The 20,741-nt window shown below is 31.2% G+C and overlaps 1 protein-coding gene across 5 annotated transcripts in view; it reads right to left on the reverse strand.

Moving 5' to 3' along the window:
* Positions 1–20,741, reverse strand: part of LOC126737741 (NPC intracellular cholesterol transporter 1) — a 107,199-nt gene that overhangs the window by 48,039 nt on the left and 38,419 nt on the right. For 3 of the 5 annotated variants that reach the window (XM_050442755.1, XM_050442754.1, XM_050442756.1), the window contains 4 exons: positions 13,060–13,230; positions 5,704–5,794; positions 5,495–5,633; positions 4,949–5,367 (listed from right to left, as the gene is read on the reverse strand). In XM_050442755.1, the coding sequence (XP_050298712.1) occupies positions 4,949–5,367; positions 5,495–5,633; positions 5,704–5,794; positions 13,060–13,230 (820 nt within the window). The remainder of the gene's footprint in view (positions 1–4,948; positions 5,368–5,494; positions 5,634–5,703; positions 5,795–13,059; positions 13,231–20,741) is intronic. The other 2 variants (XM_050442758.1, XM_050442757.1) reach the window with 1 other exon arrangement.

Consider the following 20,741-nt stretch of genomic DNA (forward strand, 5'->3'; position numbering starts at 1 on the left):
GCATTCATTCCTTCCAACTGGCTCCAATCAACATTTATAACGCTTCCAAAGAATAGCGCACAGCAAAAATATTTAGGGATGATCGGCCTATCAACTTGATGAGTCACTTTCGTAAGATTTTCCTAAAGATCATCCACAAGATGTAGAGAATATATTTAAAATGCTGTAGCATAGAAGTAGGTTAATTATTAATATTGTTATATAAATTAGGCACGTGGGGTTAAGTTGTAAATATTGTAACTATTAAGAAATTGCATATTAATATAATTAAGTGGGTTGATGACATAGGGAAATAAATGAATAATAACAATTGGTGTAACTGTTACATGTACCCCTAACACATTACATGGCGACCCTGCCAGTGGCATAAAATATGCCAATAAATTTACTGGATCAGAGTACCAAATAAAGCAACAAAATGGGGACTTTCTTGTCTTTAAAACCAAACCAAAGAAGAAACAGTGATTGTGCAAAGTGGCAACAGTGGTGGTACCACAGCTTCTGAAGCAGCTGGTTGGTGTGTTGCTGATGTCCTAACCATAGTTTTAGTGATAATAGTGTCACTTTGTCTGATGGCATTTTGCTGAAGATATTGCAAAAATGTCTTAGAGCAGAAAATCAGACGGGAAGTAGTTAGAAGCAGAGAGCAAATTGTGTAAATAGTCAATAGTTACAGTAATGAGTGCGTTTAGTGTGTTAGGTAGTCATAACTTGTGTAAATAGTGTAGTAGTGTCCAGTCTCTGTGAGAATTAATAGTTCATGTCCACACTAACCGGATTTCGTGACTTATTGGAGGAGTCCGACTATTTCATAGGAATTTAGGAAAAGATTCGAAGAAGAGACAAGAAGATAAAAGTAAAACTGAACGCTATGTAAGTAAATTAAATAAATTTAGAAGTGAATTAGAGAGTAAAACAGTAAATTTTAATAAAAGTGCGCACAATGAAAAAATATTTGTCGAGGCGAAAGAATATATTTGTAGTTTAGAAAAATATTTTGCAACTGTAGAGGATATTTTAAAAGATACGCTAGCTTTACATCGACCTGAACAACCAGAATCAAAAGAAGATAATAGTAATACTGAATTAAAAATTGATTGTGGTTGTTCGGAAGATAAAATTATGTCGGATAATTTTGATTTGAGAACCGCGGCGAATTTGCTGCCGGTTATGGATGGGCTGGAATCAACAACAAAGTTACTTATTGATGCCATTCAATTATATGCGGATTTATTAAATGAAAATGGGAAAAAGTCGCTAATAAATTATGTCTTAAAAACCAGTTTGTCGCAAAGTGCTAAATTAAGACTAAACAATAATTATATTTCTTGTGGTGCTCTTATAGCTGATCTAAGAAATCATTTTATAACAAAGCAGTCAACATCAGCATTGTCTTTTCAGCTTAATAATAGTAAGCAAGGTTCAAAATCAATTGAGGATTTTGGAAAACAGGTAGAGGAGCTACTTGTAAACCTTACTATTAATCAGGCAGATGGCGATGATGACAGTTTGGCTGTTTTGACTAGAGTAAATGAGAAATTAGCCATATCGGCATTTGCTAATAGGTTGCAAAATAATGACCTAAAAACCATTGTAAAGGCGCGAAATTATTCAAAATTAAGTGAGGCTATAAGAGTAGCTAAAGACGAGGAGCTTACGGTCAGGAAGGATTATCATCAGGTGTTCCATTATAATAGTCGCGGAAATAGATATCAACATTATCAACATGGTAGTAGGGGTAGAAGCTATAATACAAATTTCCGAGGACGTAATTCTAATAATAATCATTTTAGGCAAAATTTTAATAATTTTTTTAGAGGCCAAAATAGCAAGTCAAGGCAATATTCTAACAACGGAAATTTTAACAATAGACGAAATTTCCGTCGAGGTCATCATAATAGAGCATATGTTATGCAAAATTCTGATTCTTCGGGAGTAGAAAATTGTTCCGAGATAAATTCAAATGAAAATCGGTTTTTTCGAGTCTAAAAATGTACGTATTTTTGGTTCAAATGGCTCCAACTTTGTAAGTTTACTTTATAGAGGAAACAAAATTTTATTCTTATTAGATACAGGTGCATCAGTAAGTGTAATTTTTCATAAATATATACCAAATACTGAAAGTGTCGACTTCACAAAACAAACAAAACTAAACGGTATTTCTAGGTCACTGGTAGCACACGGTTCTGCTTGTATAAAATTGCACGTAGATAACGTAAACCTGCGTCATGAGTTTTTGTTAGTTAATGAATTTCAAAAGGGTATACATGGATTATTAGGATTTGATTTTTTTGAAAAATATGCAGCCACCATAAATTACGAAAAGTTTTTGTTTTCTCTATGGGTAGATGATAAGAAGGTTGTAATGCCTATAGAATCAAATAAATATAATTATACAAAAATTCTCGTAAGATGTGAGATTATTAAATATTTTTACTTAGATGTAAATGATGACTGTGTAATTTTGCCTAGTGAACTAAGTCAAGGGATTTTTGTCGCCGGAAGTATAGGCAAATCAAATTTAAATAAAATGATTCCTGTTAAATTATTAAATACTCGCGACGAAGAAGTAATTTTAAAGAATTTTAATCCAAAGTTTGAAAAATTAACTAATTATGAAATATGTCATTTTACCGAAAGTTTAGATGAAAAGGCGGTGGATCAAGTTGATAAAGTATTGGATTTAATAAGTATGGCGCACCTTAATAAAGAGGAACAATTTTCTATTCAGCGAATAATAGCGAAGTATGCTGACACATTTTATTTAAAAACCGATCCTTTAACAACTTGTAATTTTTATAAACAGAACATTAGGTTAAAAAAAGGTGCAAAACCTGTTTATGTAAAACAATATCGTTTACCACATTCACAAAAACAAGAACTTCGCGAACAGGTCAATAAAATGTTAAAGGACGGTATAATAGAAAAAACTAAATCACAGTGGTCAGCACCTTTGCTAATAGTTCCAAAAAAGAGTGACAAAAATGGTTGTTTTATTTGTCCATCTTGAACTATTTCCCATAGCTACCCCCTAACATATTACATGGCGTTATAGGCGAATCTTATTTCAGATTTCGTAACAGGTTCGGCACGAGCGAGACCCTGTATACAGGTGTTGATTCAGAGGTGCAGGGATGTCCCTGTTCCTGTTTATGCCTACACTACGAAAAGCCTTTTGATAGGGTGTATGTGTAATATGAAAAGCTTATGAAAATCCTTAAAGACGTAGGCCTAGACGATAAAGACCTTAAAATAAATGCAAATTTTGACTGGAACCACACATAGGCACGGCAACAGATGTCAGGCTAAGCTAGAATCAAAAGGGGTGTCTACTCAAACAAAAATTTCGAAGGTACTCTGGAAACCTGGCCCGAAAGAATTTCCATCAATGGCGTAAACATAAATAATCTTAGATACGCTGAGGACACAGTCATAATCGCAAACTTGTTGGGGAGTCTTTAGATCTTGCTTCACCATGCGGCAGCTGATTTTAATTAAATTAAAACATAAAAAAAAACAAAATGGATGGTCATTAGTAAGAATCAGGTTGGAGGAGGTATTCTACAGGTACATAAACAACAATTCGAAGGCGTTCAGTCATACAAATATCTTGGAAGCTAGGTCAACGAAAATTGGGATGCACTGATACATGAACTCGAGTATTGAGACATCATGTGTAAAAAGATTGAAACTTTAAAAATGTGAACGTATCGACGGATGTTGAAAATATCCTGGATGGAAGTAGAGCGAAATGTGGATGTGCTTGCAAGAATGTCAAAAGATGTTGAAGTCATGTTAACACTTAAAGAACGATAGTTTTCAATAAACTACTTTGAAAACATTCTCAGAAACGAAAAATACGGACTTTTCAAATTAATTAATAAAAAGTAAAAGAATTTGGGACAATGATATGGTGAGACTACAAGTCTCTTTAGAAAAGCGGTCGACAGCTAGCACTAATGATTGCTAACGTTTGTAGGGGACAAGGCACTTAAATAAGAAGAATAAGTGCTCGTAGATCATTTCTCCCACACAATTAAGCAAAAATGCTGCTGCATAGTCTGACTGCTAGCATGAGGATTTTTATCTGCCAATGCACAGTTACTATGAAAATTGACAATTTAATTTTCGTAAAACCAGTTTCATAGATAAATAACATGTTAAAATGCATGTTAACATGTTAACATGCATAAAATAAATGTTACTTTTGAAATTAGACCATGTTCTTGGCGCCGATATTAAAATTGTATCCGAGCAGAAAAAATTGAATACCACCATATCTATGATGATGCCTTTTATTTAATTTTTAGAACTCCTTTCCCTTAAATTATGATTCAATCTTGCATAAACAGATTGATATCTAGTAGTCGTCTTTTGAAAAACATCTCTTAGTAAAATTGTTTGGGTTCTTCACAAATTCGAAAAATAATAACAATGTGAATATCAATATGTTCTTCAAAAGTATAAAAAAATGTTTAATGCCAAAACTCGTCACACGGCTATATAAGTATTTTTCAAGTACTATCAATATCAAAGGAACAAATGGTATGATTGTTAAATACATTTTTGTAGCTGCCAAATAAAATCAACATTTCTTTATGATTCTGATACGCTGACATTTTATTTTTTTCGCAATAATATTGAATACTGTTTAATTACAAACATAAAATACAAAAAAAAAACAATTTTAAGTACTATATTTCAAAGGGGTCATAGGTCCCTTATTTGCAAGCACTTGTTGAAAAGGGACTTATGAAAACGGAAATATGTAGAAAAAATTAAAACTTGTCTTGTTATTTGTTATTTTGGTGTCTATTAGATAAGCATATTTTTGCCTATATTTGTACAACCAAGGTCTAATATAAACTTGATATTTTAATTATATCATATTCCTACTTAAGGTTTTTTTAAAGTTATTAGTAAAACACTAACAAAAAGATAAACTTACCTAGCACACCTCGAAAACCGATCCAAATATTCATCATTAACCTCATCAAAATTATCCAAACTGTTCTGATAGAATCCCCATATACTTTGCACGACGCACCTATCCAGAGGATCAACAGTGTCATCTTCACTCCTCAAGGGAGCAAAGCAAACTTTATCAAAGGAATATTCTGTGCCATTTCCGATTTGCATGATCTGTTGCTGTAGCTTAAGTACTTCTTTAAGAAACGGCGCATGGAAAGCTGGACCATAAGTGACATTTCCTGCTTTGGTGACGTGAATAATATCTGAGAGATTCCTGGCCCTTATGATCACTTGTTCGTTTCGGTAAAAAGGGTTGAAATGAGAGTCGTAGTATTCTTTTTCAACACGACTGCGTGATAACGGCGAAGCCCAGAGTTCGACTGGGTCTGTAGTGATCTGTAAACCAATGGATTGATAGGCAAATGGAAATATTTATTGTAAAAATATGACAAATGCTAAATCCACAATCGCTTTTGTTTGGCATAGTTATTAGATTTTAGTAAACTTATTAAGTCTAATTTACCTTTAAGTACTTTATTCCATGTCCTAAAACAACAATAAGTAGAGATCCCAAAAACAGTATAAGCCATGGTCGTTCAGCACAGAATGTGCCCCATTTCTCGAAAAACATTTGAATATATGTATCTGTATTGGCTCCCAACCTGCAGTAATGATAAATAGGTGAATGAAAATATGGTCTCAGTTATTGAGTTTTTGAGTACAAATTATTACCTTTCAATAAATGACGATGAAGCTTCGTATTCCCCAGGAACTTTATTAATAGAGTGGGTATCCATTTCATGACCTATTTCTGATGTCACACCTACAATTTTCAATCTTCAAGAGGTTGTTTTTTAGAAATATCTACATCAAACTATATCATTATCTTATTTTGGTAAACTTTAAGGATAAGTTTTCAAAATAAACGTCTCGTCTATAGCTTTCAAGAGTCGATGTGTTAAATTTTTTAAATTTATTAGAAATAAGAGTAAGAATTTTTTTAAACCTTTTTGTATTTGAAATAGTAAATAAATCCTATAAACTTTTGACTTGTTAAATATACTATTTTTTGTGTAGTGCAGTTATTTTGCATTTTAAAGCAATACACATGCATACATACTCTTTGGGTTAGTAACTTAAGCTAAATGTTACCATTAAAATTGCAAATAATGCATGCAATAAATTACATGCAACATGCAATATATTTTGTTATGAAATGTGCAAGAAAAAGTGCATCGCCAACTTGGAATTTTGTTCATTATATTTCTATTTTAGAGACACCTAGTTTGTTTGATATACATTTTAGTATATTATATTAATAGGTATTTGGCTTCATTCTTTTGATATTATTGCATTCATTAAATAAAGGGTTTCTTATTTAATTTCTTATGTAAAATCATTCTTATTTAATAAAAAATATGAAAGCAAAAAGAACGGAACCAAATGACAAATAAACTTAGTCGAACAAGTTCAGGTTTATAAAAAAAAAAAACAAAAAATAGTAATATAGATAACTAAGATACTAAAAAATTATATGAATTAGTATTTTAAGAAAAATTATATTAAACCTATCTAATAGCAAGTGAAGAGGTGTATCAATGAAGAGAGCATATGAACGAATTGGTTCGTTCTTAAATATATTAAAATGTTGTTTCCAAGTGTTGAGGTATCCCAGTACTTGTATGTGATTTTTTCCAATACATTTCGATATACATTATCGCTGATTTAAATAAATTTAAGTTGTGGTAGATGGTCTAGATTTTTCATTTGAATGTTTGATAATTCAAGTCTTTAAATACTTTAAGCAGCATGTATGATTTACCACAGATTTAACTAGCTACGCTCCAGATAAACACTCGCATAGGCAGAAACGTCACCAGAAATGTCGCCCGACTTTTCAAGCCGGTTGACCAACAGCACCTTTTGTTGCGCGCTGTTGCCAAACGTAATAAGACCCGGGCGCCCATACCGATCACCTCGGGCGACCATAAATTTATTTAAAGGGGTTGCGGTGAGCCTCTTGTATCGTCGGCGTCCTATTATTTTTTTTATTGGCACATGGGCATCATTTTTTTTAGGTCACACACACCTTATGTTTTCATTTGTTTTTGTTCATTCGTCGCTTGCATGTTGAGTCGATGCGTTGATCGGCTTTTAATCCAGTAATACTTCATTTAAATTGATTTTGACTATTATTTTGTAAATTGCAGTGTTACTTTTTGTTTTGTGGCTTTACTTTTGATTTTTTAATCTAAACATGATGAATTTGGATCACAAAAAACGTCCAGGAGGTAGCAAATGCGAATATTTTAATTGTTCTAATTCGCATAGAAACTCTACGGTCAGGATGTTTAGGTTTCCCAGTAAAGATCCAAATATTTGTAATCAATGGATAATAAATTCTGGTAATTAGATTTTTTTATTTTTTTAGTTATTAGTTGTGTATAAAATATTATCGAAGCACTTTTTTATTTTAAATAAGTTGATGTTATTCATTTTTACACAGAGTGTTTCATAATATTTTTGTAAAGATGATTTTAAGGGGTTAGCTAAGATGTAAAGAATAATCTCTACTTGTTAAGTTGTTATGGAACAATTTTATTTTTGAGTAGGTATGAACTTTAAGAAATACCCTGCGTATCGTAAGCCGCTCAAATCAAAAATACGATGTTATTATATGGATTAAAAAAAAAGAGCTTTTTGAGAATATAAAAAAATAATAATAGGTGTTAATGAGAGAATTTTAGTAAATATATTTTTTATGAAACGCTTTTTGTAAAAGGTTTTTACACTAAAATAAAGAAATACAATACTTATACAGTGTGTCCGAAATTGGTGATACATGCATATTGCTATCTTGAAAACCATTAGAGATAGAAAAATGGTTAAATAGGGAAAGTTTTTAAAAATTTTGTTTGAAATTTAGTCCCGTTTAGTGTAGAATTTTATCTTTTTTGGTATTTGAGATATTTTGAAAAAACAAAATTCATCCATTTTCGAAAATGTGATGTAATCTCTTTATTTTTTAAAATATTTAAAATTTGTGAAAACTATTTTGGAGCAACTTTTTAAGTAGAAAACATCTGCGTAGTCAAATTTTAGTTACACTCCCTTTCCTACGTAGCAAATTTATTTGTAAAGACCATTTTGCAAGGGATGACTTCAAAACCAGCAAACAGTTTTATCTCAGGAGTGATGCGGTACCGAAAAACTATGCGCTTTTAGCCACCAATCCGTTTGTTACTGACTCCGAAGAACACCTAAAAATTTTAACTCCGAAAAGGACATATTCTAATAGAGAACGGTCATTTTTTAATGTTTTTTAATTTTCATGGTCATTTTTTAATTTTGTCTAAAAATTTAGTTTGGTTAGAATCAAATAGCGATGAGTGTTATGAGCACAAAATATTTTTATTAAAAAAGCTCGACCAACCTTTACAAGTTTTGTAAGTGGTATCGCAAAAGATCTGTAAAACCTAAACAAAAAATTAAAAACTTGAAACATAAATGAAACAATAAACAAAATTTTGATTTTTAAACTACAAATCAATAATATTATACATATATTAATGAGACTTAAAAAAAATCTTTTATAAAATACCCTAATTTAATCAAACCATAGCAATCATAACTCAATAAAAATAGTCCAATAACTCAATAATATGCCATTTAAAAAAATTTAAAAATCCAAACGGTTCTGATGATAATAAAAAAAAACGAAATTTTGAAAGATTTAAGTATGTATATAAAATTTTTTTCTAAGCTTATTTTTGCTCCGATTTTATAATAATTCACACTTTTGCATTGCCACTTTTTCCGTGTTACATGGTGGTATTTTTAAAATAGGCTCAGAAAAAAGTAAAATAGATTTTTCAAAGATTCGGTTTTTTTCGATTATCCTCACAATCGTTCGAATTTTAAAAAAAATTTAAATGGCATGTTATTGAGCTAAAAATTGCGCAACTTTTTCCCCGATTTTTTCTCTCTCTCTGTCTCTTTTTCCCTCCGTTTAGAAAGTTCTCCTTTGGTGAATGGTGAGCAATGTCCAATGGTGAGCATGTCTGATGCCCTACACTCAATTTACTTTCTAACGTATTGAAAATGTAATGCAAAATTTTTCTACAACAAAAGTTTTATTGTTTCCTATACAGCGTGTCTCACAACAACGTTAACAGCGTAGAACTTGGACATTTTTGAAGAAAAAAAAACCCAAAATGCGGTTTTTATGGGAGACAATGCTATTTCTAAAAATATATTCAAAACTACCCTTGCGTATTTCACCCCCGAGAAACTACCCCTATTTTTTAATTCAAATGGCACCCTCAATTTTTTTTTTAATATTTTAACAGCATTTTTCTCTCGAGTACAATGAAAAAAAAAATCATTAAAAAAATGAAGGAAAAAGCACATTTTCATTATATTTTTTATTTAAATTTTTATTTATTTGGACACTTATTTGATAATAATTAAAAATAAAAGGAAATAAATAAAAATTTTATTAAAAAATAAATGATTTTTTCTTAATTTTTTTAATGAGAAAAAAAAATTTCACTGTAGTACCTACTCAAACTGAAAAACGCTATTAAAATATAAAAAAAAATTGAGGGAGCCAGTTGAAAAAAAAAGTTAGGGGTAGTCTTTCGAGGTGAAATATGCAGAGGTAGTTTTGAATATATTTTTAGAAAGAGTAGCATTACCTCAAAAACAAAAACGCATTTTTAGATTTTTTTATCTACAAGAATGGCTGAAGTTCTACGCTGTTAACGTTGTCGTGAGACACCCTGTATACATCGACTAAGTAAATACTTATTGGGAAAATCTGCAAAGTCAAAATATACGGTTTTAATATTTATTTTTTTTATATACATATTTACCTTTTCCTCCAAAGCTTAGAGAGAAGAAAATTTTAAAAGCTGTGTTCTCCTAAAGGTACCTAGTCTCTCTTAAGGCTCGTAATTAAAATAAATAAGGTAAATATGTACCATGTACAGGGTCTTCCAACGAAGAGGAAAAATGGTATTTTTTTGATTTCCCTTGTATTTACAAAAAAATGTAAATACTAAATCGATGTGTTTTAGCTCAGATAATTTGAAAAGCGTAACAAAAAAACAATTGCAAAAAAAGGCTTACGCCATAAGTGATGCTTTTTTTAAATGGAACACCTTATATATTAATACATTTTAATATTCCTTATAAAATTCTAAAAATTTTGATACAACACATGTCATACTTTTATTCAACTGTTTTAAAGATGACCTACAGGTTATTTTATTAAAAATAAGAAAAACAAATTACACTTCCCTATCTTAACTTTTTAATACCTATTACCTATCTTCTCACATAAATGTCAAATAAAACTTATTAAAAAAAAATTGTAGAAAATTTTTTGAATTGGACAAAAATTTTGAAGAAAATCTTGAACAAAAAGTCTTTTGTTTCTCATGCAATTGGTTTTTTGTTACGCTTTTCGAATTCTCCGAGCTAAAATACATCGATTAGCTATTTTAATTTTTTTAAGAAATACCTACTGGGGGCAGGGGGAATCAAATCAAATTTTTATTTTCGAATTTATCATTTAAAAATCTTTAATATACCATAAAACTTGCATTATTATAGTTTAAATATTTCGGATATATACTTTATTGTTTACATAAAAAAAACTTTTATGATTTATAATCTTTTTATTGATTATACAGTAAAGAAGCAAAAAAATAAAAGAACAGCTTTTTCGCTCGTTTTTATACTTTTCAATTTTTTTTATATTTGTTGCAAAATATAAAACTATCGAATAAAAAAATCGCAAAAAAAATTCTCAAGTAAAACAAACCTCTTTAAAAATTCATTTCAATCATTTATTATTGTCACAGTACCTACTTAGTCAATAAAATTAACCCCGTCGCGTCGGCGTCGTATCGAGGAAAAAAAAGTGCGTCAGTGGCCGACGAAAGCGATGCTACGATGATTGAAGACTCGGAAGCATACCTACCGACAAAAATTAAAATTTGCAACACAGGGCCACAATCGGAGCGAAATATCCGTTTTCGGCTGGTTCGCGAGCAAGCGGCTGCTTTCTTAGTGGGGACAAATGAAATACATTGGAGTGGTTATCTGGAGCGTAGCTAGTTAAATCTGTGGATTTACGTATTGAGCCATCTGACAAAGTGACAATATTAAAAACAGCACTTATTAAATTAAAACCGATAGGTTTTTTGAGAACATGGTAGAAAGATGTAACGCCCAAGCAACATACGATAGTTAAATAAACGTTTAATTTTGATTTACAACAGGTGTAAATTTTTGGTTGAACTTCAACTATAAATCTCGGATAAAATGTCCGCGTGATATACGTTTAGGAATTTTATGTTATGTTTTTTTTAACGTTTAACAAGAAGATTTATTACATGTTAATAATATACAATTAGTATTTTATAAAAGTTAAACGTTTAAGTATGGTATGAGATTTTTTTTAATAACTTTACTACCAATGTAGATATTTTTTTTAAATTTGCAGATGTGTTTTATGCATCGGGAAGCATTTTTTGACGTACCAAGTAAAAAAATAATTTTGACTAGAGGCGTCTATCCTTTCTCCTCCCACGAACCCCAGACACACCGTTTTATGGACGAAAAACGGTGATTTTTCAAAAGAATTTCTTCTTGGGCAAATGGTTGGGGTGTGCGGAGAGGTAAGGGTTGTGTTGATGAAAAATAATATTTTTGCTAAACATTTATATTCAATATTTAATGTAATAATACTTTATTTAAATTTTATATAATTTTTATATATAAATATTTAGTATAAAAACAGCGTTATTAAATTGAACAATATGGACGAAAAACAGTGATTTTTCAAAAGAATTTCTTCTTGGGCAAATGGTTGGGGTGTGCGGAGAGGTAAGGGTTGTGTTGATGAAAAATAATATTTTTGCTAAACATTTATATTCAATATTTAATGTAATAATACTTTATTTAAATTTTATATAATTTTTATATATAAATATTTAGTATAAAAACAGCGTTATTAAATTGAACAATATGGACGAAAAACAGTGATTTTTCAGAAAATTTTCATCAAATATTTGAGGTGTAGTATTGAGTTTAAAAAAATTAGATATGTAAATCCCGTGTCAATATTGTTAAATTCCAAAATTTTCTCCCTTTTGTAAACAGAATCGTATATGATAAACGTATATTCTACAGTTTAATAAATATACTTCGGCCCTATAAGGTTGATAAATATACCAAAATCGAAAAATTTACTAAAAAATCGTTGAATAAATATATATATTTAACGATAATAATATTATATAAAGTGTTGCTTGGGCGTAAATAATTGATGATGTCGATTCCGTTCGGAATTCCTCAAACCAGATTGGGTTAAAAATCGCAAAACAAATAATAGGTGTGAGCGGAATTGAATAGAAGACTGAATGAAGACTTCTGATGCAAGTCTTTTTTTTTATATGAAGTTGCAAAAATTAACATGGGGACTGCTTGTGATTTGAAAGTATATATTTGTTCATATATGCCCTTCATTTTCAATATACTTTAGGCACGATTAAGCCCCCTTAATAGTCAATTATGATCGTCATTCACTTATTAATCACTTTCTTATAAAGCTGGTTTAGTACTAACCTATTAAAAAGATATCTTTAAAACGAGTTAAAACATTTCTAGTTTTGAAAAAAAAAGTGATTCATGATGACAAGTAAATTACTTTAATGTAATAACGCGTAATATTTCATATAAAATAAAAAATTATTTGGTTTCTTTTTTCTTATCCTGCTTCAGGTATTAGTTTGTCTATAATTTTTATTTAATATGATTTTCGAGAATTGTATGAACAAACCTAATGAATTAAAAAAAGAAAACAATTAGGTATCCCATTTATAGACTAAGCTTTCTCCCTTTTGCAAATGTAAATATTTATAAGGTCAATATTTTATTATTATACCAGATTAAAATATGGATTTCAAACCAAATGCAAAATATATAAGAACAAAATTCCTAATCTTAAAACCTAGAACTTATTCGACTGAGTTCATCATTGAAAAAATAAAGCTAGTGAGTGAAGTGTAAGTGACGTACTGGATCTGTGGCTGCCCTGTTGTAACGGGCTATCCTCCGCGACGCTTCCTTCACCCAGGGCCACCTGTGAGGAGTGATACTCTTCGGAGGCGAGCCTCCTGCCGACAGCGGCGCGCATCTCCTCCGAACCGACCACCTCGAATCGGCGACGACCACCCAGAACACCACCAACTACAAACGAGACAACACGTGCACACCTTAAGAGTTGTTTCAACCACACCGTCGCTCGTTCAGTGAAGTGTTAAACAACCTTAACCACTGTGGGCGGATAAACGAAATCAGATGTCAAGTGATAAATAAAAACATTAAATGCTCTGTCTTAGATCTGATGTCGCTTATCTCAGGCATTCAATTGAGTATCAGTATTTTCATTGTACAGAGTGGAATTTTTAACCGGAATAAATTCAGTATTAGGAAGCCTATTTATTTGTTAAAAAAATAAAGGAATATGAATCCACTGGTTAAACCATTCTATATTTTTAGTTTGGCACATTTTTTTGGTCTCTAAAATGTCCCTCTTTTGAGGGTAGAAACCAGCTCCGACTTTTTTTTTCTAATCTGAAGGTATGTTTTGGCTTGTTGGAAAGGGAATAAAAAAAGAAATATGACCCACTATTTACTTTCGCATTTTGATAAGCTAGGAACCTAGAAGTAAAAATCGGATTTTTCGACAAAGTTATTTTGTTGTAAGTATTGTTGGACATGTTGCCCATTTTTATTCTTGGCAAAACCCTAATCTAAAATAAATTTCATTCTTGACATTACGAATCATATCTGGAGTTATTTGACGAATTTTGTATGCAAGTCGTTGCCTAAGTGCAACTAAATTTTCTGGTCTTGTTACGTAAGCTTTCGTTTTTAGGTGACCTCCCAAAGGAAATAATCCAGAGGATTAAGGTCCGCCGATCTTGGCGCCCATTCAATGGTACCTCTTCTTCTTATCCAGCAGTTTGGAAAAACTTCACTCAAATAGTGTCGCACGTTTTGGGCGTAATGAGGTGGAGCACCATCCTGCTGAAACCATATTCGATCATGAAGATCTGCTTCTGCTTAATGAAGAAATAAAGCAGTCAAAGCCGGCAATAAGCTCTTGTTGCAAAAAATTCAAATATGTAGTGCCATTTAAGTTAGCTGAAAGTTAGCAATGACTTAGTCGCCAATTATGTTTGGCCAAACATTAAGTTTTTGCGGACGCTGAATGTGTTTCTCGTATCCAGTGAGGTTTTTCTATGGACCAATATCGACAGTTTTATGACTTTTTTTTACTGACTTCACCATTGAGTGCAAAAGTACACTCATCATCACTTCACAAAACTGAAGACGGCGGTCAGGATCATCTTCTAGTAAATCTAGTACGTATTGCATTTTATAAGGACGCATTTGACATGATTTTACTAATTTTAATGCTTATACTGCATTCTCTTAACCTGTCGAACTGGAGTATTAGGATTTTCTTGGAGAGTCAGTAAAACATTTAATTGCGTGTCTTCATCCATTACTCGAGACTGCCTTACTCTTGGTATGTGTCTCACGTGGCCCACGAAAACCATTTTCAATTTTGATGACGGTGCTTGGCTTGTGTACGCGATCTGTCTCCAAAGCCAATCATCATTAAAATTTAAATTTTTAGTGATTCAGTTAAATAACCCATTTTTCCAGGAAAATACTTATTTAAAGTAATGATTCAAACTGCACAAAATACTGCAAAGGATAAATTATTCGCTTCTGCCAAACTAAAAATAAAGTGACCATTGGAATGCGACAGACAAGTAAACAAAGAACCTTATCAATTACATTTTTGCCTTTTTATTTAGACATTCTGCGCAGGAAAAATCCACTTGCTAAAATGACAACATTTTACTATTTTTCTGGCTTTCTATCTTACCAAAATGTAAAAGTAAATAGTGAATCATATTTGTTTTTTTTATTCTCTTTCCAACGAGGTATTACAAATATACCTTCACATTCGAAAAAAAAAAAGTTGGGATTGGTTTTATAAATAGGCTCCCTAATACTGAATTTATTCAAGTCAAAAATTCCACCCTGTATGTTTGATTAGTTAAAACCATCTGCTGATATTTTGCCTTAAGATTTTGCCGAATTATATTCATTTTATATCCGCAATCCCACCTAACATTAGCAGATTACAACTCAACATCCCAAACATACAGAATAGGATAGGTAAAAATATGGTAGCAATATAGTTTGGTGTGTTATCATTTTACAAACTGTGTGAATATTTAATTATCAAATTAGTAACGTTGATTAAAGAAAAAAGTATACATTTCAAGCTATCCTTCTGTTAATAAGTCCCACAAAGAAGAACCAACAATGTATCGTAGTTTAATTTATGCTTATTAAATTTTTTACTTTTAAATCACAAGATTCATTTCAAAGAATAAAATTTTTGTCCCAGGACCACAACAAAAATTAATCTTTTTTTTAGTAATACGTAAAAAAGAAAGTGCAAATAATATAGTATTCTTAAATTTTATTATTATTTATTTAATGACCAAACTATTTATTTTAAAATGCTTTATTATGAAGAAAATAGACGAAAAGACTGACGTCAAAAAGATAAAAATTTATAGATAATAAGGCAATAAAATTTTATTATTCCACAGACGAAAATAAATGACACTGTTTTGTTATTACGAAAAACTGCCTAATTCACTCTGTTCAGACTATGATTTCCAAGTATTTCCTTTTGAAAATTTAAATATATATTTAGTTTCTTAAAAAAGCGCAACAAAATATGATACAGAAGCACACGTTCATTTACAGGATTTAGACCCACATATAAGGCAAGCAAATCTAGTTTTTGTCGTATTGATAATGAAAATTTGTTTTTAATGCATTGTTTGTATCCACGGCCTCAACAAAAGTAAGTTACCTAAGCTCTCGATAATATAAGTAACAAATTTACTTTTCTTTTTAATATTTGTAGTATAATACTAAACGATTTCAATCCAAATTTAAATCAGAAAATGTTTTTCTTATACACGGAGACAATTTGAAAACTATATGTAAGAAACCAAATAATTCACCCGCGGCATCCCCAACCGCCGCTTGTGATACCTTATTAGAAAGCTTTTAAAAAAAACAATATTTTTTGTTCTAGAGCTTGTTTAGAATTAGGACTTCTTTTTACGGATGATTTTTTAAAAAATCTAAAAGATTGCCTACGCTTACAAGCAGACATAAACAGCATTTGCTATTAAGCTGTTGGTGTAAATAACAAAATGCCTATCAACGTAAAGAAGGTAAATTTTTATGAAAATACTATATTATCGAATGCAATTAGAGCAACGACGGCACTGCTTTGAATCATGTTGCTAAGGTCAAGGAACTGGGAATCACTATGTTAGAATGATATGAAATGAACAAAATAATAAATACCCATTTATGATAGCAGACAGAAACATGTTGAGCAATTTTAATCTTAATTTAAAGTAATCGTGATTTAAAGTAAATCTAAGATTCATAAATTCTAATACATTTGGGGTAAATCTAGGTCCATCATCCGTCTCTCGCCATTCGTCGTTTTCTCCGCCCTTCTCTATCCACCAGCCAATAATGTTGCACAATTATTATGGGAAAATTAATACTTAATACTTATATTGACTTTTAGGGCACACTCGTGCAAATGTATTGTTGCTTTTTTTTTGTAATAATTTATTTAGTTTTCTTATTAATCAACTTTAAGTCCGTTTGTGCCACTCTTGGCTTCTTTTGTCATTAGCTAAAGAGTTTCGGTTATTAAAAAACGCGGGACAGACCTTTCTGCCAAGGAATAATGTAATTTAAAATGTATGTATATTATTTTTATTTTGTTTCTATATTGACTTTTGATGGCAAATAAATTACTTTTGAGTTTGACTCTACGCAGTGTACCATCAGAAAACAGGATGTAAATAATTTGTAATGAAATAATTCAGGCAAAACAACATGGATATCTATAATACCAAGAATTACTTGGTTAGGAATTTGTAGCAATTTTGTATTTAATAGCATTTAATTGAGGTATTTTTTACCTTTTTTGTTCTTGTTAATTTTATTCTTAATTATGTTATTATTTTTATCAATTTTCAATTCGTCACCGAGTCTTGACGAAATTGCATTTTAGATTAATGAAATTTATGTAATTTTAAGTTCAGAAATTAATAGAAATTTTCGTTTTTTGAAAAAAAGATTTATCTATTCGTCTACGCTAATGTTGCCGCCTTTAAAATAGCCTCCATTAGATATAATGCACTTCGAAACACTTCTCAAACTCGATCTTTGGAATAGCCTTCAGCTTTTTCAGAGATGCGCTTTTAATGTTATCTGTAAAACAACGGCCTTTTAAAGTTGTCTGGCAAATATGCAGGCTGAGCATTGTTGCTTTATTATATTTAGCCAAAAATTCACGAACAAGCAATTAAGTGTGAGCAGGTGCAATACGAGTATCTTGGTGTAAAAGCCATTAATTGTTTTGCCACGAATCGGGGCGTTTTTTTCTGCGGATTGCTTGACGTAAACGGCGTTAAACTTGTAGGTAGTACTCCTTATTGACCATTTGACTACATGAGAAGCATAACCTTTAAGTTCGACGGGGACGATTAAGCCTTAGTTTTAGCGTCATATCCATAAACCCATGTTTCGTCACCTGTCATAATATGTTTCAGTACTCAGATTCACACACTTTCTTGCACTGTACTTAATTTTTTTCGCAAAATTTGATACAAATTCTTTGATCCATGTTTTTTAACCAACGAAAATCGCCGAGTTTATAAAAAACGTCTAAGCCTTGCAGCTACCACTGACACAGTAAACAATGAATCCAGTTAAAAATTTAATCATAGTTTATGGACATGGGTACCAACATTACCAAAACAAATAACAATTGGACTCTGTAATCCTGTGAAATTGAAAAATTCACTTTATTTTCTCAACACACCTCGTACTTAACTGTACTTTAATTTATATTGCTTTGTCCAGTAATCTTGGTTAATACCTTTTTGTATTTGCGACGGTACCACTTTCTTAACATTTTTCCACCAGTTGGCAAATGTACACATGACCTCCATTTCTCTCTTCTTTACCATACGTAAAAATCATTCCCACAGGTTCAGGTGTGCTGTACACGATTGTTGCAGGTAAATGTTATTTTTTCGTGCAAATAATATCGAAATCAAAATCAAATTTAATGATTCTAATAACAGTAACGTTTCATTTCTTAAAGTAAGAATAGGAATACAAATATACCTCTTAAAATATAAGAAAAAGTATATCTATATATAAAGTATAATAAAGATAATGTAGGTTTATCACCTACATTATCTGCTTTCATGACTGAGTACACTGTGTCCCATTTTGGATGATTGCAGGTCATATGCCTGTCATTTTTTAAGATATAGCTTTGCGGTTTTAGCGAACCTGTATCACTTTTTTTCTAAAAGATTTAAAGCCACAACCAGAAATATTTTAACTACTTTTGTTCCCTAAATACAGAGCGAAGATGAAAATGTTCACTTTTGGAGGTGTTATTATTTGTCAGCCTTATATAGGATAGGAAAAAAATTAAAACTGCTATTATAGATATTTTTACATAAAAGTCAGTGGCGTATTTAAAATTATTTTGGAGCACTGTTTTTAAGATTGGACACAAACTTGGTATATTTTGAATGGAACCCCCTGTATATTTTAACGTCGAATTTTTGAATTATTTTTTTAATACATTAATGTATCGCAACCAAATAATATGTATATATTCAGAGAGATTTGTATGTTTGTTTTTTTGGTAGTAGGCTATGAATTCTTTTGAACTATGAATTTTTATTGAATCTTATGAATTTCCTGATTTAACATTAAAAACTGTAATTACAACAATCAAGTTATAATATTAATTAAAAAACCCAAAAAAAAATAATATAAATCTAATAAAATTGTTCAAACTGTCATCCATTTTATCTTGTAGATAAACCGCATACAGTTTCAATTCGCCTTAAGGCATTTAAAATTATAAAGAGTTGCCTTTGTAAGTTTCTGGAAATATATCTGATATCGCTGTGCCAAAGGTATGTCCACCAGTAACTCTGGCATACTATTTTGTAATATATTTAGGTATCGTTGGGCAGTTAACAACCTACCCTCAAAAATTGTATCAGATTGCCTTTTTTGTAAAATCCGGATCTTCATTAATTTTGGTAAAAACCAATTAGAAAATTCCAATCGTTTAAATGGATCGTCAGGATAATGGCAATTCTCGAACAATATGTACCTTATACGGTTTAAATTAGTTTTTTTTTAGATTTTTTGCACTTTTGTTTTTGAAACTTCTACCCTTTCCTCTATTTTTCTACAGGAAATTTGGGATCGACGCTAAAACAATTATTTCGCCAGCTTCATTTCCTTTAACATGAGGCTAGGTTTTGAATAGCAGCTATAATTTAAAAAATTGGATTTTAACCAAAATACCGTAGTCCGAGATGGCTGACATCTTTCTTGATACCTAATAAAATAAGCTGATTCTTTACCTATTTAAATATAATTACAGCGCTGCTTCGACATTTTCATAAGAAAGGTTTAATCATTTTATAATATCATACTTTTCAAAATTTTGAAATTCCATGTTTTCACTGCCAGCCATCATTATTGATTTGTATTGACTCTGTTTGTGGCTTAGTTTCCATGAATGCAGTAGGGTCAATTGGGGTAAATGTAAACTGGGGTAATTGTAGACACATCTAAAATAAGAAACACAACAACATTTAGATTTCAAATTTGGCGCGAAGCTCACTATTCGAGTCGTGCCGACGTCGGGCGAACTCGGTTTCCCTCGAAATTTTACTCCTGTTTGTGCTCTTCTTGCATTAGTTGGCTGATACAATTTGATGTGTTTGGTGGTTTTATGTTGAATTTCGGCACTGAAGTTTTCGAATGCAAATCATCGAGGTAAGTTAGATATTTCATACTATTTTCATATACTATTGTGTCTATTTTACGCCTAAATGTCTGTCGACAAATTTTATAATCACTAAAATAATTCAGTCTTTACATTTCCCCCTAATAAATTTGTTCTTGGGGGACATGTATACACACTTTTGGGGTAATTGTAAACATAATAAAATTAGTGTCTCGCCGATAATTTATGTAAAATGAGTAATTTCTTTGTCTTGTTGCAGTGTAAAGATGCCTCGTACTTATGTAAGGAAAAAAGAAGCACCTTCTTATACAACTGAAGATGTTGCGAATGCCGTTGCAGATGTCCAAAATAAAAATAAAACGTATCGTCAAGCAGAAACGTTTGATGGTGTTCCCAGATCAGTTATTTACCAAAGGATAGGAGGAAGAAAGACTCCATTAAATGTGTCAAAGAGTGGACGTTCCCAAGTTTTATCCTCAGATATCGAAAATGAAATAGTGAAATGTTTATTGGCACGTACTGCGATGGGTCTACCATGTGACAAAGCATAACTTAGACAACTGGTTGGAGAGTATGTTAATGCAAAAGGTTTAAGAACACCATTTAGAAATGGAGTACCGGGAGAAGACTGGTACTACTCATTTATGACAAGACATCCTGAACTGTCTCTTAAGAAACCGGAACATTTGCAAAAACTGCGGAAGGATGCTAGAAAACCTGAGATCGTCTACCATTTTTTTGATGACCTGAAAAGAATCATTGATGAAAATAATTT

The sequence above is a fragment of the Anthonomus grandis genome, chromosome 6 (genome assembly GCF_022605725.1).
Source record: "Anthonomus grandis grandis chromosome 6, icAntGran1.3, whole genome shotgun sequence".
Lineage (NCBI taxonomy): Eukaryota > Metazoa > Arthropoda > Insecta > Coleoptera > Curculionidae > Anthonomus > Anthonomus grandis.